The sequence below is a fragment of the Oncorhynchus kisutch genome, linkage group LG2, assembly GCF_002021735.2.
Source record: "Oncorhynchus kisutch isolate 150728-3 linkage group LG2, Okis_V2, whole genome shotgun sequence".
NCBI lineage: Eukaryota > Metazoa > Chordata > Actinopteri > Salmoniformes > Salmonidae > Oncorhynchus > Oncorhynchus kisutch.
In genome coordinates, this window is record NC_034175.2 from 20,052,295 (window position 1) to 20,069,225 (window position 16,931).

The window sequence follows — 16,931 nt, forward strand, 5'->3', positions numbered from 1 at the left end:
TCACTATCAACCTATGGCATTCATCAAATAAAATAAAATAAAATGTATTTATATAGCCCTTCGTACATCAGCTGATATCTCAAAGTGCTGTACAGAAACCCAGCCTAAAACCCCAAACAGCAAGCAATGCAGGTGTAGAAGCACGGTGGCTAGGAAAAACTCCCTAGAAAGGCCAAAACCTAGGAAGAAACCTAGAGAGGAACCAGGCTATGTGGGGTGGCCAGTCCTCTTCTGGCTGTGCCGGGTGGAGATTATAACAGAACATGGCCAAGATGTTCAAATGTTCATAAATGACCAGCATGGTCAAATAATAATAAGGCAGAACAGTTGAAACTGGAGCAGCAGCACGGCCAGGTGGACTGGGGACAGCAAGGAGTCATCATGTCAGGTAGTCCTGAGGCATGGTCCTAGGGCTCAGGTCCTCCGAGAGAGAGAAATAAAGAGAGAAAGAGAGAATTAGAGAGAGCACACTTAAATTCACACAGGACACCGAATAGGACAGGAGAAGTACTCCAGATATAACAGACTGACCCTAGCCCCCCGACACATAAACTACTGCAGCATAAATACTGGAGGCTGAGACAGGAGTTCATTTGTGGACAACAGTGCCTTTCAGTGGCATGACATGGGAAAGACTTGACTAACAAACAGAGTGCTGATGAGGAAGATAAAGGCCTCAGCTTCTTATAACCACAATAGGATGATAATGACTGTCTTAAAGAGCAATTTTATCACTTGTCAACCTCGTTTTCATTATCTCCTGTCTATGAAAATAGCGTATGTCATTGTTTCAGGAGAAAAATTATAAAGTTAAAAAGTTCTACCCAATGACATCATCAAAAGTCAAAACATTTTAAAAACAGTCATTTTCAAACACTATGAGATTCACTGTGATGTGGGGAGCAAGAAAATACAAAACCTCGTTGCAGGTTTTGAAAATCACAGTTTTTCTGACTTTGAATCCTACCCTGTGATGTCACAGATTTTTTTTGGGGGGGGTGGGATCTTTCTTCTTATCTTTTTAAGTACAGATCATAGAAACACGCTGTTGTCACATATGTAGACTGGTATGGTGCTCGAGATAATGAATATGAGGTTGAAAAGTGGCGGAATTGCCCTTTAAATTTGATCCATTGGATTTGCATCTAAAATGTGGATATTGCATTGATCTTTCTTTCTTTCTTATCTCTTTCTTTATTTAATCCCCATACGTAAAAAAAACACATTCATTTTACATGAACATATGAACTGTTTCAAAAACATGTTTTCATGCTATCACGTGATTTTATGTGAAGTTAATGATAACACGTGACAACATGTAAAGCAACATGTGATAACATGAAACTACACACTTACTAAAAAAGAGGTGCTATCTAGAACCTAAAAGGGTTCTTCCGCTGTCCCCATCGGAGAATCCTTTGTAGAACCCTTTTGGTTCCAAGTAAAAACATATATATATATATATGTGTGTACATTTTTATATAAAAAAACAAGCATAACTTCTCAGAAAACTCTTGACCAAAATCCAAATACTTCTTTTAAAAAAGCATGGTCAGAAAATGGCTGCTCTCACACAAATACACTGTAGACCTAGTAGGGCCAACAGCAACGAAGCAGTAGCCTAATGACTCCACACAGTACCTTCGGCACAAAAGCTCTCATCTGGACACTAAGAGACTAAGAGAGATTAAGACTAACTGGGCCTGATGGGACAGCTCAGAGTTTCTGCTCTTTTCTGTCCATATAGTTCTCTTGGATGGGAGAAAGACGTGAGGCAGGCAAGGATCAAGGAGGGGTGTGGTTAGATCAAGGCATTTCTCTACTTTAACGTGGATTTCAATGTTTTAAATGTATTTTATTGGCTTGTTAATGGGGATGTTTTATTGACAAAGTTGCAGACAAAAGTGGCAAAAGAGATTATGGCTTTACCAACTACAATTCAATTCCAAACTGTTGCCTGCACATGAAGAGGCATCATTCTCATATAGAAATAGTTTGGCAATTGTGTGTAATCAGAGCAGCAATAGATTTGATTATTTTGCTCCATTCAACCCACAGATGTAAAAGCATTTTAAACTGACATGGATAATTACTATAATACTCTCAGAAAGGTTTCCATATCTGAACGCAGTTTCAATAATCAAGTGCTGCGCTAGCAATTATTTATCAATAAAATGACTTGCAGAACTTAAAGGGGTGTGGACACGCGCAGGCGTCTCTCCGCTTGTTTTCCTACGTGGGAATATTATCTCAAACTAGAATATATTTTCAGATTAATTCGCCTGAATACTAAAAGGAAATTGAAATATCAAGCAAACACAAATGTTCGTGACCTGTAATCACCCAGAACAGCGGGAATTTAATTATGTTTTGGTCTACTGATCAAATTTCAGCTTTTGAGACAATGATTTTGTGCACCTGTGCACAAACATCCGACTGAAAACAAAGCTATTTGAACACAGTTGTATGTTTACTCAACCGTTGCAGTGTTTTTTTTCTCTCTTTCTCTCGCTCTCTCTCACACACACAATGTAGGCCTAAGCATTTGTGGGCCCCACAATTGTGCTCCTCCTGTACTCCCTGTTACCCATGACTGCGTGGCCACGCATGCCTCCAACTCAATCATCAAGTTTGCAGACGACACAACAATGGTAGGCCAGATTACCAACAAAGACAAGACAGCATACAGGGAAAAGGTGAGGGCCTGGCAGAGTGGTGCCAGGAAAATAACCTCTCCCTTAACATCAACAAAACGAAGGAGCTGATTGTGGACTTCAGGAGACAGCAGAGGGAGCACGCCTCCATCCACATCGATGGGGCCACAGTGGAGAAGGTGAAAAGCTTCAAGTTCCTCGGCGTACATAGCACCGGTGATTTAAAATGGTCCACCCACACAGACAGTGTGGTGAAGAAGACGCAACAGTGCCTTTTTAACCTCAGGAGGCTGAAGAAATTTGGCTTGGCTCCTAAGACCCTCACAAACGTTTACAGATGCACCATTGGGAGCATCCTGTCAGGCTATGTCACAGCCTGGCATGGCAACCGCACCGGTCAGCCTAACGCATCACCGGGAGCACACTGCCTGCCCTTCAGGACATCTACAGCACCTGGTGTCAAAGGAAGGTCAAGAAGATCAACAAGGACCTCAGCCACCTGAGCCACGGCTTGTTCACCCAGCTACCACCCAGAAGGCGAGGTCAGTACAGGTGCATCAAAGCTGGGACCAAGACACTGAAAAACAGATTCTATCTCAAGGCCATCAGACTGTTAAATAGCCATCACTAGCAGGCCTCCACCCAGTACCCTGCCCCTAACTTAGTCACTGTCACTAGCCGGCTACCACCCGGATACTCATCCCTGAACCTTAGATGCTGCTCTATGTACATAGACATGGAACACTGGTCACTAATAATGTTTACATACTGTTTTACCCATTTCATATGTTTATACTGTATTCTAGTCAAGTCCAACCTATTCAACTATTGCTGTATATACACTATTCTATCCACATTTCCCGAATGCTCAAATTCTAATAGTTCACCTAATTTCAGTTTATGTAAAAACAAAACAAGCAAGTATAATGTAGAGAAACATTGTACCATCGAAACCACTATGAAATATATTTTCCATAACCAAAAATACTGTATTTTAAGATGTTTGAAGCTGGTGTACAAAACTGAAAGTAAAAGATGCAGAAACGAAACTTAACAATGGAAAGAATAAAAATAGCACATAGAACAGATCTACTGCTTCTTAGACATGCTTTCAATCAATGCTTTCAAAAAGGATGACAGATCTTTAACTCAAATGTCTATGTGCATTTGGTCGTCACCCAAAAAGTTACATATCGCAGCTTTAAAGGCATGGTTCTGGAATGCAACGTTTTAGAAATAAGACCTTACAGAACTTCTGCAATTCAAGGTTCCATGGGGAATATTTTACGCTCAGAAACGTGCATATTTTCTCCCGACAATTTTAGTTGTGAAACTATCCATATGTACAAGACTGAATTGTAGACATTTAGTTCCCTCTACTGGATATTGTAGGTACAGTAAATGTTGTGTATTTTCCATAAGGATTATGGGTACAGCATCGGACAGTTACATAAGTTTGCCGGAAGAACCACACAGGAGAATGCATATTGCTTTCTATCAAAATCCAGAATGAAAATTATACTATATCGTTTTGCTTTCGCAGGTGCGTTGGCATGATGCAGCGGTTTACATGTATCGCCACGTGCCGTGAGCTCCGCGGGTTAGTAAAGCGCTCATACGTGTCATCGCTGGCTTCCCCCTTGAATAGGACCTATTCCACAATGTCAAAACAGCCCCTATGCCGTTCATCGACGTCTATCTATACGTGCACCGCGGGTCCGCATGGAGAACCGACCGCACGATGTAGCTTGCATAACTTGCGGCGACAAAGTGTGGTTTTCTCCCATGAGAAATACAGACACTACTGCACAGAGAGCGAGAATGAACGGAAGCGCACTGGCGGCCATGGTCATCATGGCATCACAGTTGTCGGCATCCCTGATCCACTCACGTGGATTCGGAATAAAGTCCACATCTACCTGATAGAACTCTATTTTCAATTGGGCATTAACAATGTGGAATTTGACAATGGAGTCAAGCAGGTATGGTTTCTCAGGTGTTATATATAGGCTTCTCTTTGGTATATCATTATATCCCTTATTGGATAAGGGTTATGTCAGCTCTATGATAGGGTCATAACTCACTGTATTCATCATATATGTTTGGGATATTAGAAACTACACATTGGCAAATGTGAACTAGACACTTGACTGACCTGGTCTTTGCAATAGGCACTGGTCCATGTCTCCACCATGATGTCCAATGGCAACTTTGAGGAGCTGAGAGGGTTGGTATCAACAGAGGTAGCCTACCGGTACTCATACCATCTCCAAAGTCCTATTTTATATTGATCTAAACTATAGTCTATTGTAAAGACAAAGTGTTGTGTCCTGTTTTAGATTCCTTTATCAGTTTTCTGACGAATCAATGGCCCCAATTATAGCCATGTCCCATAAGCTGTGTCTTATCTGGTTTCATTTCAGATGGTGGTCTATGCGCAACAGAGGTGTAGGGCTCTCTCAGAAACCCAAAGAAGACATCTAGCTATCTCATTGGACGATATTATATTTATTCTGCCAGAGGAAGTTTCCATAGTTTTTGATTCAAATGGTATTGCTGTGTGTGTGTGTGTGTGTGTGTGCGTGTGAGCATGCGCGAGTGTGTGTGTGAGTTAGTGTGATGCATAACTTTGTCCTACTTCACTGTTTCTGTATATTTGTCTTTTGTTAACTCTCTGTTTCCCTGCTTATTCTCAGGTAGGAAGTTTTGCTTCATTGTGATGAGGTTCTGGCATATGTCCACTGCTGATGTTCCTGAGGACCCGGAGAGTACCAAGATATTCAAAATGGCCGCCACTGAAGAAGACGGCCCACAGAAGAAGATAGTGACAGCTGTCTATGAGTAAGCATGGCATCCAACTAATCAATATTCATTTCACACATCCAAATGTTTGGATTATAATTATTAAGTCTCCCTAAAATTTACTTAAATATGTTTAAATATGAATTAAATAGTTTTTAGTGCTGTGTCTCCACCAATTCTTAATCTCTATCTTGATGGATAAACAGAGATTTGATATGCGAGAGTTTGTCAATATTTTCTTTACTTTCTCCATATATGTGAACCCACAAAAAGTAATGGAAACATTTAACCAAGAGACTTAATTTTCTGCATCTCATAGAGAAAGGTTGGGGGAAGTATGGGAAACATACAAACATACAAACCTCTATGTGAGATAGTTAGTTATATTGTGTATAAAGAAAGCACATTGTAGTTGCTCTTGATTCTTTTATATATTTTTTTGTATTACGTCTCATAGTATTGTAGTGTGTTATGACAGCCATGTTGACAGTGTTATTAATGTGTTATATCACTTCCTAAGTGCTATAAAAGTACGCCTATGGATAACCAATTGAAGAGAAAGTTTCAGTGCTGTAACTTCTGATTTGGTCTGAATCACTTACGCGATTTGCTCCAAGCACAATGACAGGAATTAAATCCACCTCCGATCCACGGAGTAGGATCAAGCTTCTTCTCCCATTCCTTCTCAGAAATCCCGTTAGGAATTGGACCACACGGTTTGGTTGTCATACCTAATACCCACCTATCTAGTTGGCCAGAATCTCACTCTCATTGTTTCAGGTCTTAAACTCTTTTCTAAAAGCCTGTCATACTTCCTATGTTTCCCCTTTCATTGCTGAGACACAGTTTGGCAGGATAAGAGAGCTCTGTTAAGATGCTTCACCTTATTTTCAAGGTGATGGTGGGAAGATTAGTTTGGTTGTTTGTCAGCATTGGTTTCAATGGTCTTCCCTCAGCTGTTTGGAAACAACTTTTCTCATCTTCAAAAGTATACTCCATAAACAATATTTGTCGTCACACTCTCTTGCTCTCTCTCTGTCTCATTCACTCTACTTCTCTTGTCCCTTTGCAGAGGTGCTAAAACACCATAGAACAATCTAAAGCAATTCCTATTAAATCTAATTTTAATGTGTTTCTCTCCCTCTCCCCCCTTTCTCCCTCCCTCCCTCCCTCCCTCCCTCCCTCCCTCCCTCCCTCCCTCCCTCCCTCCCTCCCTCCCTCCCTCCCTCTCTCCTCTCAGATTTCACCGGGAGCTGACCAGGGGAGCTGAACCTGATTGGACAGTCACTAACATCTGGCACTGGCACTGGAAACAGATTGGGTGATTGGACAAGACCCATGAACACCTCTGTCACCTGGATACAGCATCAGACCAAGCATACACAGCACCGTTGACCTAATTCAGTTCCGACAACATTCAACACAACAAAACATTATTAACCAACAGGACTTCAATCAGCAGGACCATTGTACTCAGCCAAGCGCACCCAAACTCAACTGAACCATTACAAGTCAACAGAAGAGTCACCTTGAGTCCTAGCTGCTTGTAGGGTGGACTGGATGGAACCAGAGCCCTACACACTGAAATACAGATGTATTATTTCTCCCTAAGTTCTCCGATCTGAGGTTTGTTGGGAACAATAGACTTTATCTGAATCTCCTCAGCATGAACAATTAGTGCCTACAATATCCCTGCTGTTACAGTTTGTCCCAGAACAAAATAAACTGCTTCATGGTGATACTGTATGAGCTTTTGTCTCTTTGAAACAGTATCACAGGTTTAAACTGTTGTTCTGTATTGTCCAGAAACAACTTAGTTGTCTGATTATTCAGAAGTAAAATTGATACCTCATTGCATCTATAAAGGTAAGACACAATTAATAAACACAACAATCCTCAGCAGAAGGGGGCGATAGTGTTACACAAATCACAATATGAATGAGTGTTTATTGAAAGCTGTTGGATAATGACTGGCAGGTCCCTTTATCCTCGTATAGGTGTTTATATGATACACATTTAATACGAGTGACCTCGGTTTAGTTTGGGAAAAAACAAGGATAGGATAGTATACACATACCGGTTCCACTTTAAAGGAAGTACAACTTGTAAAGGCTTTATATAGCATAAATTCTTCACAAATAATCTATGAGCACATGTCATACAAAGTGTGTTATGTCACATTTGGCAATTCACCCTACAGTGGTAATGGTTATGTCACCTTTTATGCATCAGTTATAGAGTATGACAGATGCTTAGCTGATTTGTGAAGCCTTTATGTAGTGCTAGGAAGCCTTTATGTATGCTATTTAAAGCCTTTTTAAGTTGTACTTTGTGGGACCCAAATATCTTACATTATGATTATCTCAAAGGAATCACAGATGTCGGTGTACTGTAATGTATTATACCAGTGCCAAAATCAGACATCCTCTATTAGGCCCTCATTGTAAATAAGAATTTGTCCTGAACTGACTTGCCTAGTTAAATAAATGTTAAATAAAATACAATCTAAAAAAATAACACTGACAGGCTATTGAACGTTGTGTCATCCAATTCTGTCAACTCTTAAATCACACTATTAATGATGCATCAAATAGAGAGACAATTCCTTCATTAGTAAGCATTCATTCACGCATAATGAAATATGGGTGTGGATTATCATAATTTCCAGGCGTGGTAATATGGGCAGGTGCGTAGGGGGTTCTGGTTAGAGACGCTTCCTGGTTATTCCTAATGTGATTATGAGTGTGGATCGCTTTACTTATGTTAAAATGCTAGTGAATATGTTTATAGCATATTAGCCAATTCACCACGCCAGGGTGTCAGATTGTTAAATGGTAATTTACAGTAGTAGAATAATTCAAGTGATAAAACACAGACAAAAGCTAATTTGTTGTGTTTATTAACACATATTTCTGTGTTGTTGGGATTTGACATGGATTAGTGAATGCACACTGTACCTTTTATTCATCTGGTTATTCAAGTTGATATTGTTCTCCAAACAATTACTTCAACAGTACAGTAGGTGGGTGTTTTCGCACGCCTGCGTGTATGTACGCACACCTGTGTGTTTGTGTGTCTAAGGCTGTGGCCACATATGTAATTAGGATTGACAGATTGACATTATAACACTGACTAATAAAATAGTAAATGTGTGTGTGTAAATCTAATCAAAGAGTGCGACAGAATAAATAGGACTTCAAATGATAAGACTCCGATGGCATGATGGTACTCATAATTCTCAATATTTACTTAGGTTTCAGGAGTAGATACTGTGTATTATCACTTGCAGGAAGGGTAAGCATTCAGTTAGCAGTAGTTAGAAGCAGAAAAAATGTTTTACTTATTCTAGCAACAGCTTATTGCTCTCAACATAAGAAAATACATTATAGTCCACAATCAAAAATAATTTTAATGACAGTTAATATGACAATTAATAGTTAGTCTCACAGGAAAAAAAGAAGTATAACACTTATGTAGTATATGTAATACTTGAAGTACATTCTTTCACGGAATAGATACTGAGGTGGTAAAAGATACTATTCAGATTTAATTAGCTTGAATTTCCTTTAGAACGTCCCGGAAAATCTCCACACACACGTCCCCAGTGGGGTGTCTCATGGATGCCAGTTTCCACACCTCCTCAAATGTCTCCGCGGAAATACTCACGCCCACATTTCGGAATATGTCAGCAATCTGAAAAGGAAATTGAGGCGGAAATAAGAATCAGAAGATGTCTTTCACAAATGATTTGCTTATGCTCCCTCCTATTTCAATAACATTTTGTGTCAATCACTTCTCCAATGGCAGAATTGTTCATACCAATTATAATTTTTTTAAACAATGTTTTTTTCCTACATTTTGAATGCTGTAACAAAATCCCACAAAACCTCCACATGGTACTGTGTGTCCCAGTGCTATTCTATAATATCTACTAGACCATATCTTTCTTTCTCTCCCTTGATTCTTCAGTGGGTTCATTGGTATTCTGTACCTCCTCTTTGGTGCGGGGGCAGAAGAAGTGCTCCTTGTGGACTCCCCTTAGGGAGTGCAGCGTAGGATACAGGAGGTCAAAGGCCGTGGTCTGGTCACCGTAGTTAGTGCTGTCGCTGACGCGCTTGATCCGCGGGGCCGCCAGGTCGGTGCGCACTGTGGGAGTCCCGTACATACGATAGTCTATGTGGAAAGATGTCAGAATTATACAGTGAGAATATGATTCACACAATGTAGAGAAGCAGGGGGGAAAGGACTACCAGTCCATTGTAATGCAAAGATACAAATGTCAGAAATCGTGTGCTGAATCTCGGAGAAATGTCCGTCGCCTAATTTTTTTTTGAGAAGTATGGGAATTACACTACCATTCAAACGTTTGGAGTCGCTTAGAAATGTCCTTGTTTTTGAAAGAAAAGCAGATTTTTTGGTCCATTAAAATAACATCAAATTGATCAGAAATACAGTGTAGACATTGTTAATGTTGTAAATTACTATTGTAGTTGGAAACGGCTGATTTTTATGGAATATCTACATAGGTGCACACAATTATCAGCAACCAACCCTCAAAACACCAGTCTCAACGTCAACAGTGAAGAGGCGACTCCGTGATGCTGGCCTTCTAGGCAGAGTTGCAAAGAAAAAGCCATATCTCAGACTGACCAATAAAAAGAAAAGATTAAGATGGGCGCAAAAGAACACAAACACTGGACACAGGAACTCTGCCAAGAAGGCAGAGTTCATTTCTCAGAACAAGAATAGACTAATGAGTTTCAGAAGAGAAGTCTTTGTTTCTGACCATTTTGAGCCTGTAGTTGAACCCACCAATGCTGATGCTCCAGATACTCAACTAGTCTAAAGAAGGCCAGTTTTATTGCTTCTTTGAAATCAGCAAAACAGCTTTCATCTGTGCTAACAATTGCAAAAGGGTTTTCTAATGATCAATTAGCCTTTTAAAATGATCAACTTGGATTAGCTAACACAACGTGCCATTGGAATTCAGGAGTGATGGTTGCTGATAATGGGCCTCTGTATGCCTATGTAGATATTCCATAAAAAAAATCTGCTGTTTCCAGCTACACAAGTCATTTACAACATTAACAATGGCTACACTGTATTTCTGATCAATCTGATGTTATTTTCAAATGGACAAAAAAAATGTGCTTTTCTTTCAAAACCAGGAAATATCTTAGTGACACCAAACTTTTGAACGGTAGTGTATATCAAATTCTTCATGCATCTTTCACCTAAATATCTATTTACTGTAATTTGAGGTAAACCTGGACAGTGAAGTGTTACAAGACAACACAACCACAACTGACCGGTTGTAGGGAGACCACCCACGACAGCCCGGATGAGAGAGGAGGAGGTGATGAAGCGGTCCTGGATGGTCCTGGGTCTGTTGAGGGTCTTGGGGGTCTTCAGCATGCTGCCCACCTCTGCAGGCTCCAGGTCCTCTGGTCTGGCCAAAGCCTCTGAGGCTGCAGGTCTCACAGTGAGAGTCTCTCTCTGCATGTTATCTGGGGCTGTGCTGGTCTTACACTCTGAGGTAGAGTTGTCAATCAAAAGGGAATAGAATTACTGCCAGTCCATCAATCACAGAACATTGACTTGAATGGGAATGAGCCTTCTAGTAATTATATTTCTATGCTTAGACACTGTAACTAACCACTGGTCAGAATGCGCTGCTCCACTTTACTGATGGGCATTTTGTCCTTCCAGTTGAGGAAGTTGGCAAACTCCAGAAAGTTGATGAGTCCGTCTTTGTCCACGTCACAGTACTCCATCAAGTCATCCAGCATCGGCCCACTCAGGTCCAGGTTAAACTGATGACACACGTCCTGCAGGTCCTCCTTGTCGATCACACCCTGACCCTTCTGTGGAGTCGCACACACACAAACACAAACGCACGCACGTAGCACACACACAGAGACTGAACAGAGGTTGTGTCTATCTCAAACCAACATAATATTATCAAAGACAGTATAGTATGAAGATATCTAGAAACTGATTCTCCAATAGAAATCCCAGATCATGCTTGTAGGCGATGTCATGGCGATGTTGGTTAGCTAAGCTCATGCGCAGAAACATCTCATCAGGCCTAATGGTAGTCTCACGCCAAACTGCGCATGTGCAGGCAATCAAATCAGAGGCGCTCCTTCGATATTAAGTCGTTTTTTATGAAAATGAGTCAGCCACTTTCAAAGTTGGAGTACTAACATGGTCAGCTACTTTCGACATTGGCTTGAATCTAGGTTGTTCCTTTAGATTCCAGGAAAATCAACAACTAAGGAATCATTTTTCACTTCTCCCATTGACTTGCAGACCCCAAACCCATGTCTGGTCGGTCGAGTCTGCTTCGCAAAGCTTTCCCAGAAGTATTGCGATGTTGTGCCTTGGGTTTAGAAATTCTGTGATATTATCAAGTTAATACAGTATATACAGTGCATTCAGACACCTTTGCTTTTCCCACATTGTTACGATACAGCCTTATTCTAAAATGTATTAAATTATTTATTCCCCCTCATCAATCTACACACAATACCCCATAATGACAAAGCAAAAACAGGTTTTTAGACATTTTTGCAAATGTATTACATGTTTTTTTTTAAATCTACATTTACATAAGTATTCAGACCCTTTACTCAGTCCTTTGTTGAAGCACCTTTGACAGGGATAACAGCCTCGAGTCTTCTTGGGTATGATGCTACAAGCTTGGCACACCTGTATTTGGGGAGTTTCTGCCATTCTTCTCTGCAGATCCTCTCAAGCTCTGTCAGGTTGGGTGTGGAGCGTCTCAACACAGCTATTTTCAGGTCTTTCCAGAGATGTTAGATCGGGTTCAAGTCCGGGCTCTGGCTGAGCCACTCAAGGACATTCAGAGACTTATCTCAAAGCCACTTCTGTGTTGTCTTGGCTGTGTGCTTAGGGTTATTGTCCTGTTGGAAGGTGAACCGTCGCCCAAGTCTGAGGTCCTCAGCACTCTGGAGCAGGTTTTCATCAAGGATCGCTCTGTACTTTTCTCCATTCATCTTTCTCTCTATCCTGAATAGTCCCCCAGTCCCTGCCGCTGAAAAACATCCCCACAGCATGATGCTGCCACCACCACCCTAGGGATGATGCCAGGTGTTCTCCAGACGTGACGCTTAGCATTCAGGTCAAATAGTTCAATCTTGGTTTCATCAGACCAAAGAATCTTGTTTTTCATGGTCTGAGAGTCCTTTAGGTGCATTTTGGCAAACTCCACACGGGCTGTCATGTGCCTTTTACTGAAGAATGGCTTCCGCCTGGTTACTACTATAAAGGCCTGATTAGTGAAATGCTGCAGAGATTGTTGTCCTTCTGGGAGGTTCTCCCATCTCCACAGAAGAACTCTGAAACTCTGTCAGAGTGACAATCAGGTTCTTGGTCACCTCCCTGGCTTAGACCCTTCTCCCCCAATTCCTCAGTTTGGCCAGGCGGCCAACTCTAGGAAGAGTCTTGGCGGTTCCAAACTTCTTCCATTTAAGAATGATGGAGGCCACTGTGTCCATGGGATCTCCAATGCTGCAGACATTTTTTGGTACCCTTCCCCAGATCTGTGCCTTGACACAATCCTGTCTTGGATCTCTACAGAAAATTCCTTCGACCTCATGGCTTGGTTTTTGCTCTGACATGCACTGTCATCTGTGGGACCTTATATAGGCAGGTGTGTGCCTTTACAAATCATGTCCAATTAATTAAATGTACCATAGGTGAACTCCAATCAAGTTGTAGACACATCTCAAGGATGATCAATGGAAACAGCATGCACCTGAGCTCAATTTCAAGTCTCATAGCAAAGGGTCTGGATACTTATGTAAATAAGGTATTTGTTTTTTATTTGTAATAAATTTGCAAAGACTTCTAAAAACATGTTTTTGCTTTGTCATTATGGGGTATTGTGTGTAGATTGATGAGGATTTATTTAATCCATTTTAGAATAAGGCTGTAACGTAACAAAATTTGGAAAAAGTCAAGGGGTACCTTCCGAATGCACTGTATGTTACCTTGTCGTAGTGCCTGAAGGCCTGCAGCAGGGAGTTAAAGTGGTGGAAGTTGACCTTCTTGAGGTGCTGGCGTACAGCACTGACCAGGGTGCGCCGTCTGTCTGTGCCTTTCTGGTACTCTGCTGGAGGGGTTGAGTGGAGAAGGTCACCTGCACCTGTGGAGAAAGTTTAACCAAATTCTTAATCTTCAAACAATAACAAAAGGCTTACATTTTGGTCACCCCTCTAGACTACATTATAGCTTGACCCATTTTTACCAATTTCATACTGGCATTGTAATAGAAAACTCAATATGTGTCCTTTTATGAATATGTGTCCATTTATTAATTCAAATTTGACTCACCAAAGTCATCTGGCCGCATCAAGATTCCAAATGTGTGACCTGCTGGCACTTTCAATGTGTCTGCTATGCTGTAAAAGGCCGGGAACAGAGGAATTAAAGCTGCTGTAGTAGCTTGGCATGAGTTGTGCAATACACAGGTCTGGAATGTACACTGAACAGGCATTTAAATAGATCTGCATTAAAGAGTTAATGTGATAGACTTACGGGTCATGCACTTTGCCAATCTGTGGCTGTGTCCTTTCCCTGAAGTCATCACATCTCCGAGAAACAAACTTTGCACTGTTATGCCTATTGGCAAAATAGCAGTACACAAATCAACATTTGATGTCATGACTATTGGCAATGCATTGTGTGACACTGAATGGTGATGAGCAATAAGAAGTCAAGTGTATTGAATAAACATAAGCTAGGATAATTTCTTACTTCTGAGTATCACACAACCAGTGGAGAGATTTGGAGACACTGCGTCCATCGTTGTGGTGGGGAGTAGGCACTCCGAACCTGCCATCCTTTCCATAATGGCTCCACTTGTATTTCCTATCAACTTGTTCACCTGGGACACAACACAGTTATGATGGATTTACCCAGGCTAAAATCAAACAGAGAAATATCGACTTGTGTGTTTAACCACTGGCTATGGTGTTTCTTCAGAAATGTGTCTGAAAATTATGGTTGTTAAATCAATGTGTTAAACAACATGTTGAATAGCATATAAATGACTTTCAAGCCAAAATGAAGTCCCCATTTGAACATTGTCAGAACCAAAGAGAGACAAATGTCCACAATACTCACTGACAAAGTAGGCATTGTGGGAGCGGATATAAGACTGGTGTCCCTCCTGAGCCTCTGTCGCCACCTGCTCCGCACTTTTAGGTGGGTTGATAATCACACCTGCAGCTGCACCTGGATCAGAAGGAACACACTTGTACATGAAGGCTTGTGGATATGTCTTTCAGTCATAATATGAATGTTCATCGTGACACATTGTAGCTTCTAGGGTCTTTCTTTATTGTCTGACTCACTTTTGGGGGATTTCACACCAAATGTGGCATTGCCAATGTCGAGACAATTTGGAAGCCCAGGGCTTTGATCATGTGACCTGCCCAGGGGGGCTTTTTGATTGGTGGAATACCCAGCTTCACTGAGCTGATGTAACCTCTGTTGATAGATGGTCTTAGGTGGTGGGTTGATCACTAATCCACCCTGTAGGAAATACAGGAACAAATGCAACCATACCAATTCCATGAATGAATGTGTGGATGATCTCTACCATGTTAAATGCATCTACAGATGTAGGATCTTCATTTTAGCCAGTTTGCTACAGCAGGAAAACAATCCTGCAACAACAGGAAATTTGAATTATTATGTGGATTATAATTAATGGACATTTTCTGTAGCGTTTGATACATTTTTTGTTAGGGCAAATCAAGTCTGGAAATTAGAAACTTTAGAAGCATTTTTAAACCATGACAACACTACAAGTTTGCATTTCCTGTCATGCAGTAAAAATTCTCAGCAACAAAATAGTGATCAAAGATCACTACAAGATCCTACATCTGTAACATGAAAACCTGAGGCTAGTTAGCTTAAAACTCACTATACATGTCTGTTTATTTAGGCCTCTACTCACAGAAATAGAAGCTTGGCTGCTCACTCCATGAACTAGAGTACTGGCAATATCAGGGTCGTTGGCTTTCCCATGGAACACTCGGATAGCCCCTGCACCTGGGCGTGTTGTGTTGAGAAACTTCCTCACTACTGGTGGAGTTTGGGGCTTTAAAAAGGAAGGTGTGAGGCAGTGAATATACACCCACACAAACAGACACATGCACTTGTGCACAATCTCCCCCCCCCCCCCCCCCCCCACCCACCCTAAACATGCTGCTGAGGCAAAAAGGAGAATGACAAAGGACTGCACTGTATATCCCAGGCACGTCAGATCCTATTGTATATTGCCATTCAGGACAGTTTGGTAGTGATGTTAATTCAGTTAGTGTGTTGATCTAGCTATATCATATTTATGTTTATTATTTGGCAGCACGATCTCAACTTACCTTGGGTGATATTTCTTGTAAGCAAGTCTTAGCTCTGTCACCTACAGGAATAAGTTTCCCAGCCTAGGTGACATGGGGATATCATAGACATACAGTATGGTAACATGCATTTACAGTAGACCACATCATATACGCACATCTTGCGAGATAAAATAGTTACCAGATGAATCAGTCAAACACAAAGAAATAACTAGGCTACCAAGGCTATTTGCTTGTTACCCTTCGAATATTCGGTAAACTTTCGGTGTATTTCCAGGTGTTGGTTGCATTCCTTTCTATCATATTCATAAAGTTAGCGTATCAACAAGTTGCTATAAAAAATATGTAGCCTACTCAACACGGGTTTACATGTCTAGTTGCTAGTTACAATGTTTCATTCTGAAGAGAGAAGCTTAAGATGGCTACTTTGTATCAAATTCCAGGACATTCTGATAGAATGTTTATCTCGAGTCACATGGCAACCGCCACTAGGAAACCGAGGCTTGATCTGATTGGCGCTATAATTATAGGCTTACTGTGCAAGTGTTCTAGAATAAAGACACCAAAATTCTACCTTGTTATAATTACTATGGCAATTATTTTTTATTTTTTTTTATTTTTTTATTGTTTAAAAAAAACATTTTTTAAATGTATTTTTTACTATGCGGTGAAAATATGACTCCAGCGTAAAGAGGTCAATCAAACTCGATCAAAACAATGGAATTCACATGGAAACGCGTGTAAAAAAGATCCGTGAGGGAAATATCCCAATCTTCTCATTGCCTCCCAGCAAAATGTGCCTACATTTAGGCTATTGTTTGTATATTTCACACTATGTTGAGGTAAAAATTGGAGTATAATGCTTGTATAGATGTCAACCCCAGCACATGTTCATGTCATTGTCACCAATCAACGACAGACTACCACTACTGATTTCTGCATGCTAGCTATGCTAACCAGTTTATCTGAAAGGGAGTTAGCATTTAGCAGACACTTATTCTAAACCTGAAAAGGGACAACTTCTAAAGCAAAAACAGCTAAATATATCCTAATCGGTCTCAAGTAACCACATTGTGGGCCTTCT

General features: G+C 40.8%; 2 protein-coding genes across 3 annotated transcripts; one reads left to right on the plus strand and one right to left on the minus strand.

The window, feature by feature from the left end:
• The first annotated feature begins 4,053 nt into the window (after positions 1-4,053).
• Positions 4,054-7,386, plus strand: LOC109908982 (m-AAA protease-interacting protein 1, mitochondrial). Its single transcript, XM_020507818.2, has 5 exons — positions 4,054-4,636; positions 4,826-4,897; positions 5,078-5,204; positions 5,351-5,495; positions 6,697-7,386. The coding sequence occupies exons 1-5, from the start codon at positions 4,208-4,210 to the stop codon at positions 6,779-6,781; spliced, it is 858 nt and encodes a 285-aa protein (XP_020363407.1). The 5' UTR covers positions 4,054-4,207; the 3' UTR covers positions 6,782-7,386.
• A 1,461-nt stretch (positions 7,387-8,847) lies between these two features.
• efhb (EF-hand domain family, member B) lies at positions 8,848-16,345 on the minus strand. Of its 2 annotated transcripts, XM_020507830.2 has the most exons (13): positions 16,088-16,345; positions 15,869-15,931; positions 15,445-15,588; positions 14,837-15,017; positions 14,607-14,717; positions 14,238-14,367; positions 14,019-14,102; positions 13,815-13,882; positions 13,472-13,626; positions 11,113-11,320; positions 10,766-10,987; positions 9,448-9,629; positions 8,848-9,149 (listed from the first exon to the last, which is right to left on the minus strand). In XM_020507830.2, the coding sequence occupies exons 1-13, from the start codon at positions 16,154-16,156 to the stop codon at positions 9,003-9,005; spliced, it is 1,764 nt and encodes a 587-aa protein (XP_020363419.1). In that variant the 5' UTR covers positions 16,157-16,345; the 3' UTR covers positions 8,848-9,002. The 2 variants fall into 2 exon arrangements, with proteins under 2 accessions (XP_020363419.1, XP_020363428.1); XM_020507839.2 differs by lacking the exons at positions 15,869-15,931; positions 16,088-16,345 and having other exon boundaries at positions 14,837-15,151; positions 15,445-15,555.
• Between the last annotated feature and the right edge of the window lie 586 nt (positions 16,346-16,931).